At 49.0% G+C, this 18,349-nt stretch overlaps 3 protein-coding genes across 17 annotated transcripts in view; 1 reads left to right on the forward strand and 2 right to left on the reverse strand.

Annotated features, from left to right (window-relative positions):
• Positions 1–7,595, reverse strand: part of rnf4 (ring finger protein 4) — a 15,844-nt gene extending 8,249 nt beyond the window's left edge. Inside the window, exons 1-3 of one of the 3 annotated variants that reach the window (XM_079667726.1) lie at positions 7,381–7,595; positions 2,180–2,206; positions 594–765 (exon numbers count right to left, since the gene is read on the reverse strand). In XM_079667726.1, the coding sequence (XP_079523852.1) occupies positions 594–765; positions 2,180–2,191 (184 nt within the window). In that variant the 5' untranslated portion in view covers positions 2,192–2,206; positions 7,381–7,595. The remainder of the gene's footprint in view (positions 1–593; positions 766–2,179; positions 2,207–7,380) is intronic. The other 2 variants (XM_079667727.1, XM_079667728.1) reach the window with 2 other exon arrangements.
• On the forward strand, positions 2,213–7,374 carry LOC307031013 (RNA-directed DNA polymerase from mobile element jockey). Of its 13 annotated transcripts, none has more exons than XM_079667720.1 (2): positions 2,213–6,975; positions 7,027–7,374. In XM_079667720.1, the coding sequence occupies exon 1, from the start codon at positions 2,316–2,318 to the stop codon at positions 3,852–3,854; it is 1,539 nt and encodes a 512-aa protein (XP_079523846.1). In that variant the 5' UTR covers positions 2,213–2,315; the 3' UTR covers positions 3,855–6,975; positions 7,027–7,374. The 13 variants fall into 13 exon arrangements, with proteins under 13 accessions (XP_079523846.1, XP_079523835.1, XP_079523837.1 ...); XM_079667709.1 differs by having other exon boundaries at positions 2,213–6,936; positions 6,982–7,374; XM_079667711.1 differs by having other exon boundaries at positions 2,213–6,936.
• A 361-nt stretch (positions 7,596–7,956) lies between the features above and the next one.
• Positions 7,957–16,877, reverse strand: selenot2 (selenoprotein T, 2). Its single transcript, XM_079670426.1, has 6 exons — positions 16,639–16,877; positions 16,152–16,262; positions 15,689–15,815; positions 15,462–15,549; positions 11,498–11,623; positions 7,957–8,199 (listed from the first exon to the last, which is right to left on the reverse strand). Exons 1-5 carry the CDS (start codon positions 16,821–16,823, stop codon positions 11,505–11,507), a joined length of 630 nt encoding a protein of 209 aa, XP_079526552.1. The 5' UTR covers positions 16,824–16,877; the 3' UTR covers positions 7,957–8,199; positions 11,498–11,504.
• Positions 16,878–18,349: the final 1,472 nt, after the last annotated feature.

Here is an 18,349-nt window from a genome sequence, read left to right on the forward strand (position 1 = left end):
GTGTCATGATATAAAGATGTATCATGATATATTAAAGATGTATCATGATATAAAGATGTATCATGATATAAAGATGTATCATGATATATTAAAGATGTATCATGATATAAAGATGTGTCATGATATAAAGATGTGTCATGATATAAATATGTATCTTGATATATTAAAGATTTATCATGATATAAAGATGTATCATGATATATTAAAGATGTATCATGATATAAAGATGTATCATGATATATTAAAGATGTATCATGATATAAAGATGTGTCATGATATAAAGATGTGTCATGATATAAAGATGTATCATGATATAAAGATGTGTCATGATATAAAGATGTATCATGATATATTAAAGATGTATCATGATATAAAGATGTATCATGATATAAAGATGTGTCATGATATAAAGATGTATCATAAAGATGTATCATGATATATTAAAGATGTATCATGATATAAAGATGTATCATGATATATTAAAGATGTATCATGATATAAAGATGTGTCATGATACAAAGATGTATCATGATATATTAAAGGTGTATCATATATAATAAAGATGTATCATGATATAATGTGTAGTTTCTCACCGTCCTCCATCACGTCGATGGTCTCAGTCGGGGGGGTAGCTTCACCATCAGACCTGCTAACCTCCGCTGCCATGCTAGCTTCTCTGCTAGCTTCTCTGTTAGCGTTAGCTCGTCTGGCGGTCTTGGTGCGGAGTCTTGGAACCGGAGCACTTCCTGTTCCTCTTCTCTTCCTCTGCGTGCGCGCACACACACAAAACGCAGCAACATTACTACACACTAACATTACAACACACTAACATTACAACACACTAACATTACAACACACTAACTTTACAACACACTAACATTACAACTAGGCTTGGGCGGTATGACGGTATTACGGTATACCAGGGTATTTCGAAATCCTGTCGGTATGATCTTCAATACCGTGACGTCACAGACTGTGCGCCAAATCACAGATGCGTTTTATTCTATTACACTGACACGGAGTTTTGACAGGGGCGACATTGGTTGTAATGCACAGCACGCGCCAGCAGAGGGCAGGGGAGGGCAGTCCGTCTTTCCCGTTCTCAGAGCTCAGCACAGAGCTGAGCTGAGCAAGATGGCGGCAGCATTTGCTGGCCCCGAACTCGGACAACTAGTAAAAAAGAAAAATGCCTCTGCGCCTGTTTGGGACTATTTTGGGTTTACTCGTCGCCAGTGACTTCATCCAGCACAACGAGAGACAGAGGCACTTCTTTGGGAATGTTTAAGACGGGGTGAGTGAGTGTTGACATTTTTTAATCCTATGCAACTGGTTGATGGTTTTGTAGTCGAGGTCGGACGGTTTTAAAAACGAAAGCATTTACGTGCTAAACATTCACGCGAGTAATCCAATGAATCAAATGGAAATAAGGTTTTTAACACATGCACGGAATAATATTGCCAAACTAGTTAGTGAATATAGCAAACTTTATTCAATAAGTCAAGTATTTACTCCCGGAAAACGTTTATGTATGATGATATATTGTTAACTTAGCTCACAATGGAAACAACGTCGGACATCTACAAACGCGTCCTGTATCCGATCTCAAAATGTGCCATTTGCACAATGTGTCATGTATGCAGCCCTTGTTTTGCACTTGCGCGCACGTTGCGGCACTTTGCGAGCGTCTACCGGCTCGGGCTGCATTTTACACCGAACATATAATATACCGTTCGAAACATCTATTTGCCGCCGAGCGCCACCTTGCTGAAGTTGACCCAAGTCATACCGTCATATACCGTATACCACGGTATGATGGCAGCAAGGTATGACGGTATGAAAAAAATGATACCGCCCAAGCCTAATTACAACACACTAACTTTACAACACACTAACATTACTACACACTAACATTACAACACACTAACTTTACTACACACTAACATTACTACACACTAACTTTACAACACACTAACATTACAACACACTAACTTTACTACACACTAACATTACTACACATTAACTTTACAACACACTAACATTACTACACACTAACATTACAACATACTAACTTTACTACACACTAACATTACAACACACTAACTTTACAACACACTAACTTAACGCTTCCGACCAGAAAGACTGATTTTAATGAGGTCAAAATAAAGAGAAGAAGACTTACAGGGCTGCTCATGTCAGAGACGAAGACCTGCACACACACAAACACACACACACACAAACACACACACACACACACACAGACACACACACACACAATGAACCATCTGTTTAACAGATGATCCTTACTCCCACACGGTATGACACCAAAAATCCAGAAAAAGCCACCCTCCTTGATGTCATCCTCACAAATAACCCTGACAGGTACAAAACTGGCGTCTTCTGTAGCAATCTCACTGACCACTGTCTTATTGGCTGCATTCGTAATGGCGGCACAATTAAACAGCCAGTTCTTACCACTCAGACAAATACTCAAACATTTAGACGAACAAGCCTTCCTCTACGACCTAGCTGCTATCAAGTGGGACAGAATTAGCTTGATCCCTGACATCGATACTGCATGGTCCTTCTTTTATGACTCCTTTAGTATGGTAATCAATAAAGATGCTCCCATAAAAAAAATGAGGATAAAAAACCGATGCAGTCCTTGGTTCACCCGAGATTTAGCTGAACTGCTTCGCCTCAAGAACTCCACCTGGCGCAGGGCTCGTCACTCAAAATCCCACGACGATTGGCTATCATTCAGGAAAATTAGAAATAAATCTATACAGGCTATCCGCAAAGCCAAGGTTGATTACTTCCATAATAAATTCAACCTCTGTGGATCCAATACAAGGACATTCTGGAAAACAGTGAAAGAGATGGAGAATAAACCCCCATCCTCTCATCTTCCTAACTCCCTCGTTATTGAGGACACAGTAGTCACCGGTAATGAACGCATAGCAGAGCTCTTTAACCAGCACTTTGTTAAATGTGGGAACCTATTTGACTCTATAGCGCCTCCTAAGCCCCCCACCAACACTCCGCCACCCAGCCCCTCTAGCGCCGCCCCATGTCACAGCTTCTGCCTGCAGGAAGTTAGTGGGAAAGATGTGCTAGAGGTCCTTAGTAAACTTGACCCCAACAAACCTGCAGGTCTTGATGGGCTAGACCCCTTCTTTTTTAAAGTTGCAGCCCCGATTATTGCAGAAGCCATCTCCCACCTTTGTAATCTGTCCATACAGACAGCAGTGCTACCTTCTGCCTGGAAGGCAGCCTCAGTACAACCTTTGTTTAAAGGGGCTAACCATGCTGACCCCAACTGCTATCGTCCAATATCCATTCTACCCTGTATAGCGAAAGTTTTCGAAAAGTTAGTTTGCAAACAGCTAACATGGTTTCTGAAGACTTACAACATACTATCTGACATGCAGTCTGGGCTCCGTGCAGGTCATGGGTGTGAGACGGCGACTCTCAAAGTCCTAAATGATATCATCAATGCCCTTGACTCCAGACAATACTGTGCTGCCATTTTCATTGATCTTGCCAAAGAATTCAACACTGTAGATCACCAACTGCTTCTGGGAAAGCTTAGATGCATTGGTGTCACTAACCAATCGATAGCCTGGTTTGAAAACTACCTGTCCATGCGCACCAAGTGTGTACAATCTGAAAATCTGATGACACAGCACCTATCCATCTCTAAGGGAGTACCACAAGGCTCTATCCTAGCACCCATCCTATTCTCAATATATATCAATGACATGGAGAAATCAGTGGGCAACTCCTCTATCCACCTACAGTATATGCCGATGACACGATTCTGTACACTGCTGGCCCTTCCCCAGATACTGTCCTGAAAACTCTTCAGGATAGTTTTCAGAGACTCACATCTCTCTGCCCTTGGCCTGGTCCTGAACACCACTAAAACCAAGATCATGTGGTTTGGCTGTAGTGGCGCCTCCCAAACTGGCACTATTGTGACCGCCGATGGCCGGGACCTCGAAATAGTTCAATCTTATAAATACCTTGGATTTTGGATTGACAGTAATCTGTCATTCTCAGAACATCTCTCCAAAATGCAGAACAAGGTTAAAGCTAGACTCAGCTTTCTGTAGAGGAATCGCTCCTCATTCACTTTGCTAAACTCTCTCTGGTCCAGATGACTGTCCTTCCTCTGTTCCACTACTGCGACACCATCTACCGCTCGGCGTGTAAAGGAGCTCTCGATCATTTAGACGTTCTGTATCACTCCGCCATCCGCTTCGCCACCAACGCCCCCTACAGGACACACCATTGTGACCTGTACTCTCTGGCTAACTGGCCCTCTCTTGAGACCAGGACACGCCACTGTGACCTGTACTCTCTGGCCCTCTCTTGAGACCAGGACACACCACTGTGATCTGTACTCTCTGACTAACTGGTCCTCTCTTGAGACCAGGACACACCACTGTGACCTGTACTCTCTGGCTAACTGGCCCTCTCTTGAGACCAGGACACACCACTGTGACCTGTACTCTCTGGCTAACTGGCCCTCTCTTGAGACCAGGACACACCACTGTGACCTGTACTCTCTGGCCCTCTCTTGAGACCAGGACACACCACTGTGACCTGTACTCTCTGGCTAACTGGCCCTCACTTGAGACCAGGACACACCACTGTGACCTGTACTCTCTGGCTAACTGGCCCTCTCTTGAGACCAGGACACACCACTGTGACCTGTACTCTCTGGCCCTCTCTTGAGACCAGGACACACCACTGTGACCTGTACTCTCTGGCTAACTGGCCCTCACTTGAGACCAGGACACACCACTGTGACCTGTACTCTCTGGCTAACTGGCCCTCACTTGAGACCAGGACACACCACTGTGACCTGTACTCTCTGGCTAACTGGCCCTCTGTTGAGACCAGGACACGCCACTGTTACCTGTACTCTCTGGCTAACTGGCCCTCTCTTGAGACCAGGACACACCACTGTGACCTGTACTCTCTGGCCCTCTCTTGAGACCAGGACACACCACTGTGACCTGTACTCTCTGGCCCTCTCTTGAGACCAGGACACACCACTGTGACCTGTACCCTCTGGCTAACTGGCCCTCTCTTGAGACCAGGACACGCCGCTGTGACCTGTACTCTCTGGCTAACTGGCCCTCTCTTGAGACCAGGACACGCCACTGTGACCTGTACCCTCTGGCTAACTGGCCCTCTCTTGAGACCAGGACACGCCACTGTGACCTGTACTCTCTGGCTAACTGGCCCTCTCTTGAGACCAGGACACGCCACTGTGACCTGTACTCTCTGGCCCTCTCTTGAGACCAGGACACGCCACTGTGACCTGTACTCTCTGGCTAACTGGCCCTCTCTTGAGACCAGGACACACCACTGTGACCTGTGCTCTCTGGCCCTCTCTTGAGACCAGGCGCAACATCCACTGGCTGATGTTTGTTTACAAAACACTCCTAGGCCTCACCCCCTTCTACCTCACACAATTACTGCAACTCCGCCCACCCCCGACGCACAACACCAGGTCAGCTACAAGCATCCTGCTAAAGACCCCCAAAGCCCATACATCCTTTGGACGCTCCGCCTTTCAGTTTGCAGCAGCAGGTAGCTGGAAGGTCCTTTGTCTCACCCCGCACCTTCAATTTCACTATTATAGACACCCTGGTACACACAGCAGCTGCTTCGCCTGATGCTGATTTGAATGACTGATTGAACCACAGCAATAATGTTTTTATATGTTTAACTGCTATGCCTGTCATCTTGATCAATGTGTGTGTGTTGTCTCCTTGGTTCTGTAATGCCCGGAGTCTGTCTTTTTATTTTTTTTCCTCCCAAACCCCATCCCCTCAGGAAGCCTTTGCCTCCTGTCAGGTTATCATTGTAAATAAGAATGTGTTCTTAATTGATTTTCCTGGATAAATAAAGGTTCTACTACTACTACTACTGTGTGAGGAATACATACCTGCAGGTACCTGTTATTAGTTACAGTGGAGGTACAGGTACCTGAGGTCAGTTATTAGTTGCAGGTACAGGTACAAGCGGAGGTACAGGTACCTGAGGTCAGTTATTAGTTGCAGGTACAGGTACCTGAGGTCAGTAAGTAGTTACAGGTGGAGGTACAGGTACCTGAGGTCAGTTATTAGTTGCAGGTACAGGTACAAGTGGAGGTACAGGTGCCTGAGGTCAGTTATTAGTTGCAGGTACAGGTACAAGTGGAGGTACAAGTACCTGAGGTCAGTAAGTAGTTACAGGTCGAGGTACAGGTACCTGAGGTCAGTTATTAGTTGCAGGTACAGGTACAAGTGGAGGTACAGGTACCCGAGGTCAGTTATTAGGTACAGATGGAGGTACAGGTACCCGAGGTCAGTTATTAGGTACAAGTGGAGGTACAGGTACCTGAGGTCAGTTATTAGGTACAGATGGAGGTACAGGTACCTGAGGGTCAGTTATTAGTTACAGGTGGAGGTACAGGTACCCGAGGTCAGTTATTAGGTACAAGTGGAGGTACAGGTACCTGAGGTCAGTTATTAGGTACAGATGGAGGTACAGGCACCTGAGGTCAGTTATTAGTTACAGGTGGAGGTACAGGTACCTGAGGTCAGTTATTAGTTACAGGTGGAGGTACAGGTACCTGAGGTCAGTTATTATTTACAGGTGGAGGTACAGGTACCTGAGGTCAGTTATTAGGTACAGATGGAGGTACAGGTACCTGAGGTCAGTTATTAGTTACAGGTGGAGGTACACGTACCTGAGGTCAGTTATTAGGTACAGATGGAGGTACAGGCACCTGAGGTCAGTTATTAGTTACAGGTGGAGGTACAAGTACCTGAGGTCAGTTATTAGGTACAGGTAAAGGTGGAGGTACAGGTACCTGAGGTCAGTTATTAGGTACAGGTAAAGGTGGAGGTACAGGTACCTGAGGTCAGTTATTAGGTACAGGTGGAGGTACAGGTACCTGAGATCAGTTATTAGGTACAGGTAAAGGTGGAGGTACAGGTACCTGAGGTCAGTTATTAGGTACAGGTAAAGGTGGAGGTACAGGTACCTGAGGTCAGTTATTAGGTACAGGTGGAGGTACAGGTACCTGAGGTCAGTTATTAGGTACAGGTGGAGCTGGTTAGGTTATGTTCCAACAGTTTGATAAGAAGGGAAATATGAAGGACTTTTTAAAGCGTGTTATTTGAAGAAGTACTGAATGTATTTTAAACTCATTAACACATGAATACCACTGTATTACTTATGTTAACAAATGTATTTAAGAAGAATAATATAAGGAAAGCACGGGACGGATCCCGTTATTATATATTTAGAATTAACTCTTTTAGTTTAGCTTACTTTCACTGATTAGCAGTTAGCTTCACAGTTAGCATTAGCTTCACTCACCTGCTGGTATTTCGTTATCACCGTCAAACATTAAACCCTGAGAGTAAAGCTGTGTATCCGCACTGTGAATCACTAAACCTGAGACCGTTATCTATATTTATATTATTTTAATATTGTAGATTAACTCCGGAGTAAACCGCTGAAGCTAATGCTAGCATTACCGCCGGCCTCTTCTTCTACTCTACCGGAAGTAGTCAGAGCTCGTCAGCGCCAGTGCAGGCCACAGAGGGAACTGCAGAACTTATATGTGTTATACAGGTATAACCTGCACATTTAAATATAACCTCACATATATGTGAACATTCAGCTGACCAAGTTTTTGTTTCTTCTTTATTACTATTCATACTGTGAACACACACACACACACACACACACACACACACACACACACACACACACACACACACACACACACACACACACACACACACACACACACACACACACACACACACACACACACACACACACACACACACACACACACACACACACACACACACACACACACACACACACACACACACACACACACACACACACACAAAAACCTTTTCACAATAAAAGACACAATGAAACTTTTTAAAGAGTTTTATTTCTTTGTTTCCGTTTCCTGTCCAGACTCAGGCTGAGTTAGCATGAAGCTAACATTGGTACCGTGCTTTCATTCTGAAAAACCTCCAGCTAAATAAATAAAACGGGGGTCACAGCTCCTGACAGGTGCATTCTGGGTAATGTAGTGCTGAGGCGGGACATCCGGTCAGACCTGCTGAGAGCTTTAAGGCCGGACCATCATAAACGCCTGAACACCTGGAACACCTGAGAGACAGAAAGGTGAGAGAGACAGGTGAGAGAGAGACAGGTGAGAGAGAGACAGACAGGAGAGAGAGAGACAGACAGGTGAGAGAGAGACAGGTGAGAGAGAGACAGACAGGAGAGAGAGAGACAGGTGAGAGAGAGACAGACAGGAGAGAGAGAGACAGGTGAGAGAGAGACAGACGGGAGAGAGAGAGAGACAGGTGAGAGAGAGACAGACAGGAGAGAGAGAGACAGGTGAGAGAGAGACAGACAGGAGAGAGAGAGAGACAGGTGAGAGAGAGACAGACAGGAGAGAGAGAGACAGGTGAGAGAGAGACAGACAGGAGAGAGAGACAGGTGAGAGAGAGAAAGACAGGAGAGAGAGACAAGTGAGAGAGAGACAGACAGGTTAGAGAGAGACAGGTTAGAGAGAGACAGGTGAGAGACAGACAGGAGAGAGAGAGACAGACAGGAGAGAGAGACAGGTGAGAGACAGACAGGAGAGAGAGAGACAGACAGGAGAGAGACAGGTGAGAGAGAGACAGGTGAGAGACAGACAGGAGAGAGAGAGACAGGTGAGAGAGAGACAGGAGAGAGAGAGACAGGTGAGAGACAGACAGGAGAGAGAGAGACAGGTGAGAGAGAGACAGACAGGAGAGAGAGACAAGTGAGAGAGAGACAGACAGGAGAGAGAGACAGGTGAGAGAGAGACAGGTGAGAGAGACAGGTGAGAGAGAGACAGACAGGAGAGAGGGACAGGTGAGAGAGAGACAGGTGAGAGAGAGACAGACAGGAGAGCGAGACAGGTGAGAGACAGACAGGAGAGAGAGACAGGTGAGACAGAGACAGGTGAGAGAGAGACAGGTGAGAGAGACAGACAGACGAGACAGAGACAGGTGAGAGAGAGACAGACAGGAGAGAGAGACAGGTGAGAGAAAGACAGGTGAGAGAGACAGGTGAGAGAGAGACAGACTGGAGAGAGAGACAGGTGATAGAGAGACAGGTGAGAGAGAGACAGGTGAGAGAGACAGGTGAGAGAGACAAACAGACAAGAGAGAGACAGGTGAGAGAGAGACAGACAGGAGAGAGAGACAGGTGAGAGAGAGACAGATAGGAGAGAGAGACAGGTGAGAGACAGGTGAGAGAGAGACAAACAGACGAGAGAGAGACAAGTGAGAGAGAGACAGACAGGAGAGAGAGACAGGTGAGAGAGAGACAGACAGGAGAGAGAGACAGGTGAGAGAGAGACAGACAGGTGAGAGAGACAGGTGAGAGAGAGACAGACAGGTGAGAGAGACAGGTGAGAGACAGACAGACAGGAGGGAGAGAGGCAGGTGAGAGAGAGACAGACAGGTGAGAGAGAGACAGGAGAGAGAGACAGACAGACGAGACAGAGACAGGTGAGAGAGAGACAGACAGGAGAGAGAGACAGGTGAGAGAAAGACAGGTGAGAGAGACAGGTGAGAGAGAGACAGACTGGAGAGAGAGACAGGTGATAGAGAGACAGGTGAGAGAGAGACAGGTGAGAGAGACAGGTGAGAGAGACAAACAGACAAGAGAGAGACAGGTGAGAGAGAGACAGACAGGAGAGAGAGACAGGTGAGAGAGAGACAGACAGGAGAGAGAGACAGGTGAGAGACAGGTGAGAGAGAGACAAACAGACGAGAGAGAGACAAGTGAGAGAGAGACAGACAGGAGAGAGAGACAGGTGAGAGAGAGACAGACAGGAGAGAGAGACAGGTGAGAGAGAGACAGACAGGTGAGAGAGACAGGTGAGAGAGAGACAGACAGGCGAGAGAGAGACAGGTGAGAGAGAGACAGACGGGAGAGAGAGAGAGACAGGTGAGAGAGAGACAGACAGGAGAGAGAGAGACAGGTGAGAGAGAGACAGACAGGAGAGAGAGACAGGTGAGAGAGAGAAAGACAGGAGAGAGAGACAAGTGAGAGAGAGACAGACAGGAGAGAGAGACAGGTTAGAGAGAGACAGGTGAGAGAGAGACAGACAGGAGAGAGAGACAGGTGAGAGAGAGACAGGTGAGAGACAGACGGGAGAGAGAGAGACAGGTGAGAGAGAGACAGGAGAGAGAGAGACAGACAGGTGAGAGACAGACAGGAGAGAGAGAGACAGACAGGAGAGAGAGACAGGTGAGAGAGAGACAGGTGAGAGACAGACGGGAGAGAGAGAGACAGGTGAGAGAGAGACAGGAGAGAGAGAGACAGGTGAGAGACAGACAGGAGAGAGAGAGACAGACAGGTGAGAGAGAGACAGACAGGAGAGAGAGACAAGTGAGAGAGAGAGAGACAGACAGGAGAGAGAGACAGGTGAGAGAGAGACAGGTGAGAGAGAGACAGACAGGAGAGAGGGACAGGTGAGAGAGAGACAGGTGAGAGAGAGACAGACAGGAGAGAGAGACAGGTGAGAGACAGACAGGAGAGAGAGACAGGTGAGACAGAGACAGGTGAGAGAGAGACAGGTGAGAGAGACAGACAGACGAGAGAGAGACAGGTGAGAGAGAGACAGACAGGAGAGAGAGACAAGTGAGAGAGAGACAGGTGAGAGAAAGACAGGTGAGAGAGACAGGTGAGAGAGAGACAGGTGAGAGAGACAGACACACGAGAGAGAGACAGGTGAGAGAGAGACAGACAGGAGAGAGAGACAAGTGAGAGAGAGACAGACAGGAGAGACAGACAGGTGAGAGAAAGACAGGTGAGAGAGACAGGTGAGAGAGAGACAGACTGGAGAGAGAGACAGGTGAGAGAGAGACAGGTGAGAGAGACAGGTGAGAGAGACAAACAGACGAGAGAGAGACAGGTGAGAGAGAGACAGACAGGAGAGAGAGACAGGTGAGAGAGAGACAGACAGGAGAGAGAGACAGGTGAGAGAGAGACAAACAGACGAGAGAGAGACAAGTGAGAGAGAGACAGACAGGAGAGAGAGACAGGTCAGAGAGAGACAGACAGGAGAGAGAGACAGGTGAGAGAGAGACAGACAGGTGAGAGAGACAGGTGAGAGAGAGACAGACAGGTGAGAGAGACAGGTGAGAGAGAGACAGACAGGAGAGAGAGACACAGGTGAGAGAGAGACAGACAGGAGAGAGAGAGACAGGAGAGAGAGAGACAGGTGAGAGAGAGACATACAGGAGAGAGAGACAGACAGGTGAGAGAGAGACAGACAGGAGAGAGAGAGACAGGTGAGAGAGAGACATACAGGAGAGAGAGACAGACAGGAGAGAGAGACAGGTGAGAGACAGGTGTGTGTGTGTGTGTGTGTGTGTGTGTGCGCGCGTGCGTGTGTGTGTGTGTGTGTGTGTGTGTGTACCTGCTCTCTAAAGGGAGGGGACCCTCACTGCGTCCTGGTTCTTCTTCAGATGTGTGTCGAGGATCTGGAAAATCTCCTGGATGTTTGGAACGTAACCGGACTCAAGCTTCGACCAGACAGGAACATCTGGGGGGGGACAGGAAACACTGTAACACTCAGGGGGGGGGGACAGGAAACACTGTGACACTCAGGGGGGGAGAGGAAACACTGTAACACTCAGGGGGGGGACAGGAAACACTGTAACACTCAGGTGGGGACAGAAAGCACTGTAACACTCAGGGGGGGGACAGGAAACACTGTGACACTCAGGGGGGGCAGGAAACACTGTAACACTCAGAGGGGGGACAGGAAACACTGTAACACTCAGGTGGGGACAGAAAGCACTGTAACACTCAGGGGGGGGACAGGAAACACTGTAACACTCAGGGGGGGAGAGGAAACACTGTGACACTCAGGGGGGGGAGAGGAAACACTGTAACACTCAGGGGGGGGGACAGGAAACACTGTAACACTCAGGGGGGGGAGAGGAAACACTGTGACACTCAGGGGGGGGGGACAGGAAACACTGTAACACTCAGGGGGGGACAGGAAAAGCTGTAACACTCAGGGGGGGGGGACAGGAACATAGATATATATAAACACTAGATGGCTCATGGGAGATTTTCCAGCGTAGCTGACCGGCCGCCATCTTGCCACAGTCAACAGTTACTCTGATTGGCGTTATGGTAGCTGGTGTAAGGTGAGTGATCTGCACAAAAATACTCTTCACTCGCTGAAATCTTCACTGATTTACAAACGGTTTGAAAATTGGTTGAAAATTGAGCAAGCTATGGTTATTTAAATAGTAAACCATAATGTTATGAATGAGAGAACTGCCTGTGGCAAGATGGCGGCCATGTGGCAACGTCGGTCTACATTGGCCAGCAGCGCGGGTGAGTCATCTAGTGTTTATATATATCTATGGACCAGAAGGCCCATTCCCAAAGCGCCCCCTACACACTACCCCTCCGTTTGCGCATTCGCGCGGAGGGTCCGCCACATTAAGTGCTGTTCCAAACCAACGAGTGTGGAGCGGTGTGGAGGGGGCTATCAAACCCTCAAACAGCGAGTCTGCAGCGGTGCTGACTTGAGACCGGTCTCTACCTGACCGGACTCTACCTGACCGGACTCTACCTGACCGGTCTCCACCTGACCGGACTCCACCTGACCGGACTCTACCTGACCGGACCGGACTCTACCTGACCGGTCTCCACCTGACCGGTCTCTACCTGACCGGACCGGACTCTACCTGACTGGTCTCAACCTGATCGGACTCTACCTGACCGGTCTCTACCTGACCAGACTCTACCTGACCGGTACCTGACCGGTCTCTACCTGACCGGTCTCCACCTGACCGGACTCCACCTGACCGGACTCTACCTGACCGGACCGGACTCTACCTGACCGGTCTCCACCTGACCGGTCTCTACCTGACCGGACCGGACTCTACCTGACTGGTCTCAACCTGATCGGACTCTACCTGACCGGTCTCTACCTGACCAGACTCTACCTGACCGGTACCTGACCGGTCTCTACCTGACCGGACTCTACCTGACCGGTCTCCACCTGACCGGTCTCCACCTGACCGGTCTCTACCTGACCGGACCGGACTCTACCTGACTGGTCTCAACCTGATCGGACTCTACCTGACCGGTCTCTACCTGACCAGACTCTACCTGACCGGTACCTGACTGGTCTCTACCTGACCTGACTCTACCTGACCGTACTCCACCTGACCGGACTCTACCTGACCTGACTCTACCTGACCGTACTCCACCTGACCGGATTCCACCTGACCGGACTCTACCTGACCGGTCTCCACCTGACCGGTCTCCACCTGACCGGTCTTTACCTGGCCGGACTCTACCTGACCGGTCTCTACCTGACCGGACTCTACCTGACCGGTCTCTACCTGACCGGATTCTACCTGACCGGTCTCTACCTGACCGGTCTCTACCTGACCGGACTGGTCTCCACCTGACCGGACTCCACCTGACCGGACTCTACCTGGTCGGATTCTACCTGACCGGTCTCTACCTGACCGGACTCTACCTGGCCGGATTCTACCTGACCGGTCTCCACCTGACCGGTCTCCACCTGACCGGTCTCTACCTGACCGGACCGGACTCTACCTGACTGGTCTCAACCTGATCGGACTCTACCTGACCGGTCTCTACCTGACCAGACTCTACCTGACCGGTACCTGACCGGTCTCTACCTGACCGGACTCTACCTGACCGGTCTCCACCTGACCGGTCTCCACCTGACCGGTCTCTACCTGACCGGACCGGACTCTACCTGACTGGTCTCAACCTGATCGGACTCTACCTGACCGGTCTCTACCTGACCGGTCTCTACCTGACCGGACTCTACCTGACTGGTCTCAACCTGATCGGACTCTACCTGACCGGTCTCTACCTGACCGGACTCTACCTGACCGGTACCTGACTGGTCTCTACCTGACCTGACTCTACCTGACCGTACTCCACCTGACCGGACTCTACCTGACCTGACTCTACCTGACCGTACTCCACCTGACCGGTCTCCACCTGACCGGTCTCCACCTGACCGGTCTTTACCTGGCCGGACTCTACCTGACCGGTCTCTACCTGACCGGACTCTACCTGACCGGTCTCTACCTGACCGGATTCTACCTGACCGGTCTCTACCTGACCGGACTTTACCTGACCGGTACCTGACCGGTCTCTACCTGACCGGACTCCACCTGACCGGACTCCACCTGACCGGACTCCACCTGACCGGACTCTACCTGGTCGGATTCTACCTGACCGGTCTCTACCTGACCGGTCTCTACCTGACCGGACTCTACCTGGCCGGATTCTACCTGACCGGTCTCTACCTGACCGGACTCCACCTGACCGGACTCTACCTGACCGGACTCTACCTGGCCGGATTCTACCTGACCGGTCTCTACCTAACCGGACTCCACCTGACCGGACTCTACCTGACCGGAGTCTCGCTGTGTGTGTCCATCAGTAAACAAGCTGTTAACAAGTAGTTCCAGCAAACATCCACTGATAAACTGCGATGTTAACCTCATGATAAACTCATATGTTTTAACTTTGGATCATACCTGTGTTTAGTCTAGAAAAAGGTAAATGTGTGCATTTTATTATAAAGTTGTGTATATTTACAGAATTTTGCAAAAACTAAGGAGCTTATAAACATCAGGTTTAAAACCAAAAGAGCTTTACAGAAAAGTAACACAATTAAAGATGTTTGGAGTTTTATTTGAGTTATTAATTTAAACTTTTTGTCAAAGAGATGCTGATTTGAAACCGTTGTTACAAACAGTTACGGCATTTCCTGTTTCTGCCGGAGAGAGGGGAGGCCGTCCCAAAGCTTGCTGCTGTATTTACTCCCTCTGACAGGAGGGAGCCTCGTTGAGCTGAGAGTGTGGCTACAGACGGAGCTCACTGCGTCACGGAGGGGTAGGGTCGAGGGAGTGGTTTGGGATTGGGCCGAAACACTGTAACACTCAGGGGGGGGACAGGAAGCACTGTAACACTCGGGGAGGGGGGGAAGCACTGTAACACTCAGGAGGGGACGGGAAACACTGTAACACTCAGGGGGGGGGGGGGGGGGGGACAGGAAGCACTGTAACACTCAGGAGGGGACGGGAAACACTGTAACACTCAGGGGGGGGACAGGAAGCACTGTAACACTCAGGAGGGGACGGGAAACACTGTAACACTCAGGGGGGGACAGGAAGCACTGTAACACTCAGGGGGGGGGGACAGGAAGCACTGTAACACTCAGGAGGGGACGGGAAACACTGTAACACTCAGGGGGGGGACAGGAAGCACTGTAACACTCAGGGGGGGGACAGGAAGCACTGTAACACTCAGGGGGGGGACAGGAAGCACTGTTAAAACATAATCTTTTTTGCCCAATCAGATCTCACCGTTCAGCGTGACCTCGAAGGCTCCTGTAGACAGGAAGTGAGTCTCCATCATGTTGCAGAGGAAGAACGCCATCAGACACGAGAACACCTGAAACACGAGAACACCTGATCCTCAACACCTGTGCTCTCTAATGAAGATTCAGTGTTTACCTGCTAGACCTAACCCAGACAAATGGGTTAAACATGAAGCTGGAAAAGGGGCGGGGCTACATCAGGTGAGTCTGTACCTTGTTATCCTGACTCCAGATCCAGAACCTCGGGGTGTCGAGCCCGAGGAACAGAAACGGGTTCTGACCGCTGAGGATCAGCAGCAGGGAGACCAGCTTCAGGTACGAGACCAGGGTACCTACACAGCTGTAGAGAGACAGGTGAGCTACACAGCTGTAGAGAGACAGACAGGTGAGCTACACAGCTGTAGACAGACAGACAGACAGACAGGTGAGCTACACAGCTGTAGAGAGACAGACAGACAGGTGAGCTACACAGCTGTAGAGAGACAGACAGACAGGTGAGCTACACAGCTGTAGAGAGACAGACAGGTGAGCTACACAGCTGTAGAGAGACAGACAGACAGGTGAGCTACACAGCTGTAGACAGACAGACAGACAGACAGACAGACAGGTGAGCTACACAGCTGTAGAGAGACAGACAGGTGAGCTACACAGCTGTAGAGAGACAGACAGGTGTTACCTGTTGAAGGGGGAAGGGGGGTAGTTCTCTCCCTGGATGGTGATGTCGGGGTAGAGCTGGCTGATGGACCGGGAGTAATCCTGGAACACCTTACTGTACCCTCAGGAGGTACTACACACACACACACACACACACACACACACACACACACACACACACACACACACACACACACACACACACACACACACACACACACACACACACACACACACACACACACACACACACACACACACACACACACACACACACACACACACACACACACACGATTATATCAATCTATTACCTGCTCAACAATTAATTGTGTGAACTATCAGTCTTTAATGTGTTATAACCATAGACTGTATATAAAAGGTTATAACATATATTTTGCTTCTCGCTCTCTGTCACACAGCTCTCGTGTGGGCGGGACTCTGAGGGGCGCGTCCCCATTGGCTGCTGAGTGAGTGACAGCCCAGTGCACCACTCAGAGAACACTCACCAGTACTGGAACCTGAGGTTGGGCCCGGAGAGGATCTCTGCGGGGATCCGAGGCTCAGAGTCCGGCTGAGAGTGTGAGGAGAGACCGGGGTCAGGAGCGGACCTCCAGAGATACACATCCCGCAGAGTGAGGAGCGAGAAGAGCAGCAGAGCCGAGAGGAGCCCCGGAGCACTGAACTCCGACATCTTGTCGCTCTGTTGTCTCTGTGACGCTCAGCTTCCGGTCTTACACATAGCTTCTGGTCTGACACTTCACAATAAAAGTATATATATTTTGTATATCGTTTGGAAATGCATTAATCAACTGCCATGGTGTTTCCTGCTTTTATTGTGAAGCTTTGTTGGTGTTTCATGCTTTTATTGTGAAGCTTTGTTGGTGTTTCATGCTTTTATTGTGAAGGGTTGTTAGTGTTTCATGTTTTATTGGCCCTTTCTCATTTCTCCAACTCCCCTCCTCGACTCCCCTCCTCGACTCCTTTCCTCCATACATAGGCCTTTTCTAATTTCATCAAATCCCCCTCCTCGACTCCTCGACTCCTCTGTCCTCCGGTAGTGACCCGGAAATGAATTTCAGCGAACCATGTTGAAGGACATCTCATTTCTCTAAATGCACTTCGAGGACCGAGGATCGAGCGTCGAGGAGGCTCTCTGGAGGAGCTATAACCGAGGATATACTCATGGGTCCTCCACAGTCCTCCACGGCTCCTTCGTGGATGCATTTCCGGGAACAGAGATGTTTCAGAGAGTCGTGACGCACGGCCGGACTGATCTCAGCCAGCGACGTCTATACGGCGCTGATCTCAGCCAATCACAGCTCTGCATGCATCCCCTGGATATTATTTGATGAACTGCTTTCATCGCGTCGCGATGTTTACAGTGAGAACAGCTGTGAGGTCCGTGCAGAAAGCAGAGCAGTGTGTATAATATATATCACTCAGTATAACAGGCCTACTCTCTTTATTTGCTTTAGTTTAGTAGATATCTACAAACAAAGAGTCGATATTTTTCTAAAACCATTTAGTGCTTCACATAATAAAATACACAACGGCTGTAGCCTGTTTTAGGAGCTGTAGGTGTGTGTGGTACAGTGTGTGTGTGCGTAGATGCCGCGGACAGACGGGTCTCAGTTGGTTTGGTGTCCTCTGCTTATTTTTAATACTTGTAAATACAACTTTTGGCCCGTAATTTATTTTCCTCATTGTAGCGACCAGAGGGGGGGGGGGGAGGATATATCCAGTCTCTGATAGTGTTACGTTATTATGAGAGTGCTCTGTTTGATTCTGAAATTGTATATATTTATATAAATATATACAATATATATGTGTGTGTGTGTGTGTGTGTGTGTGTGTGTGTGTGTGTGTGTGTGTGTGTGTGTGTGTGTGTGTGTGTGTGTGTGTGTGTGTGTGTGTGTGTGTGTGTGTGTGTGTGTCTGTTGCCTGTTATTGTCTCATTATACCGCACTGTGAATGGATCAAAGTAAATATATAAGTGGTCATGAACACATCTGTCCATCAGACAGAGGGCTGCTGTGCCTCCTGTCATCATTAATGGACGTCTCTTTAAAATGACCGCTCAGAGGAGAGGAGTTCTCATTTCTCTAACCGCCTGCTGCTTCCCCTCCTCTCTCCTCGGTTCCCCTCCTCGGCTCCTCCGCTCGCATCTCCTGTGGGCGGGACTAAGTCTCGAGGAAATGAGTCGAGGATAGGAGTCGA

The sequence above is a fragment of the Notothenia rossii genome (assembly GCF_949606895.1).
Source record: "Notothenia rossii genome assembly, chromosome: 3".
In the NCBI taxonomy this organism is placed as follows: Eukaryota; Metazoa; Chordata; class Actinopteri; order Perciformes; family Nototheniidae; genus Notothenia; species Notothenia rossii.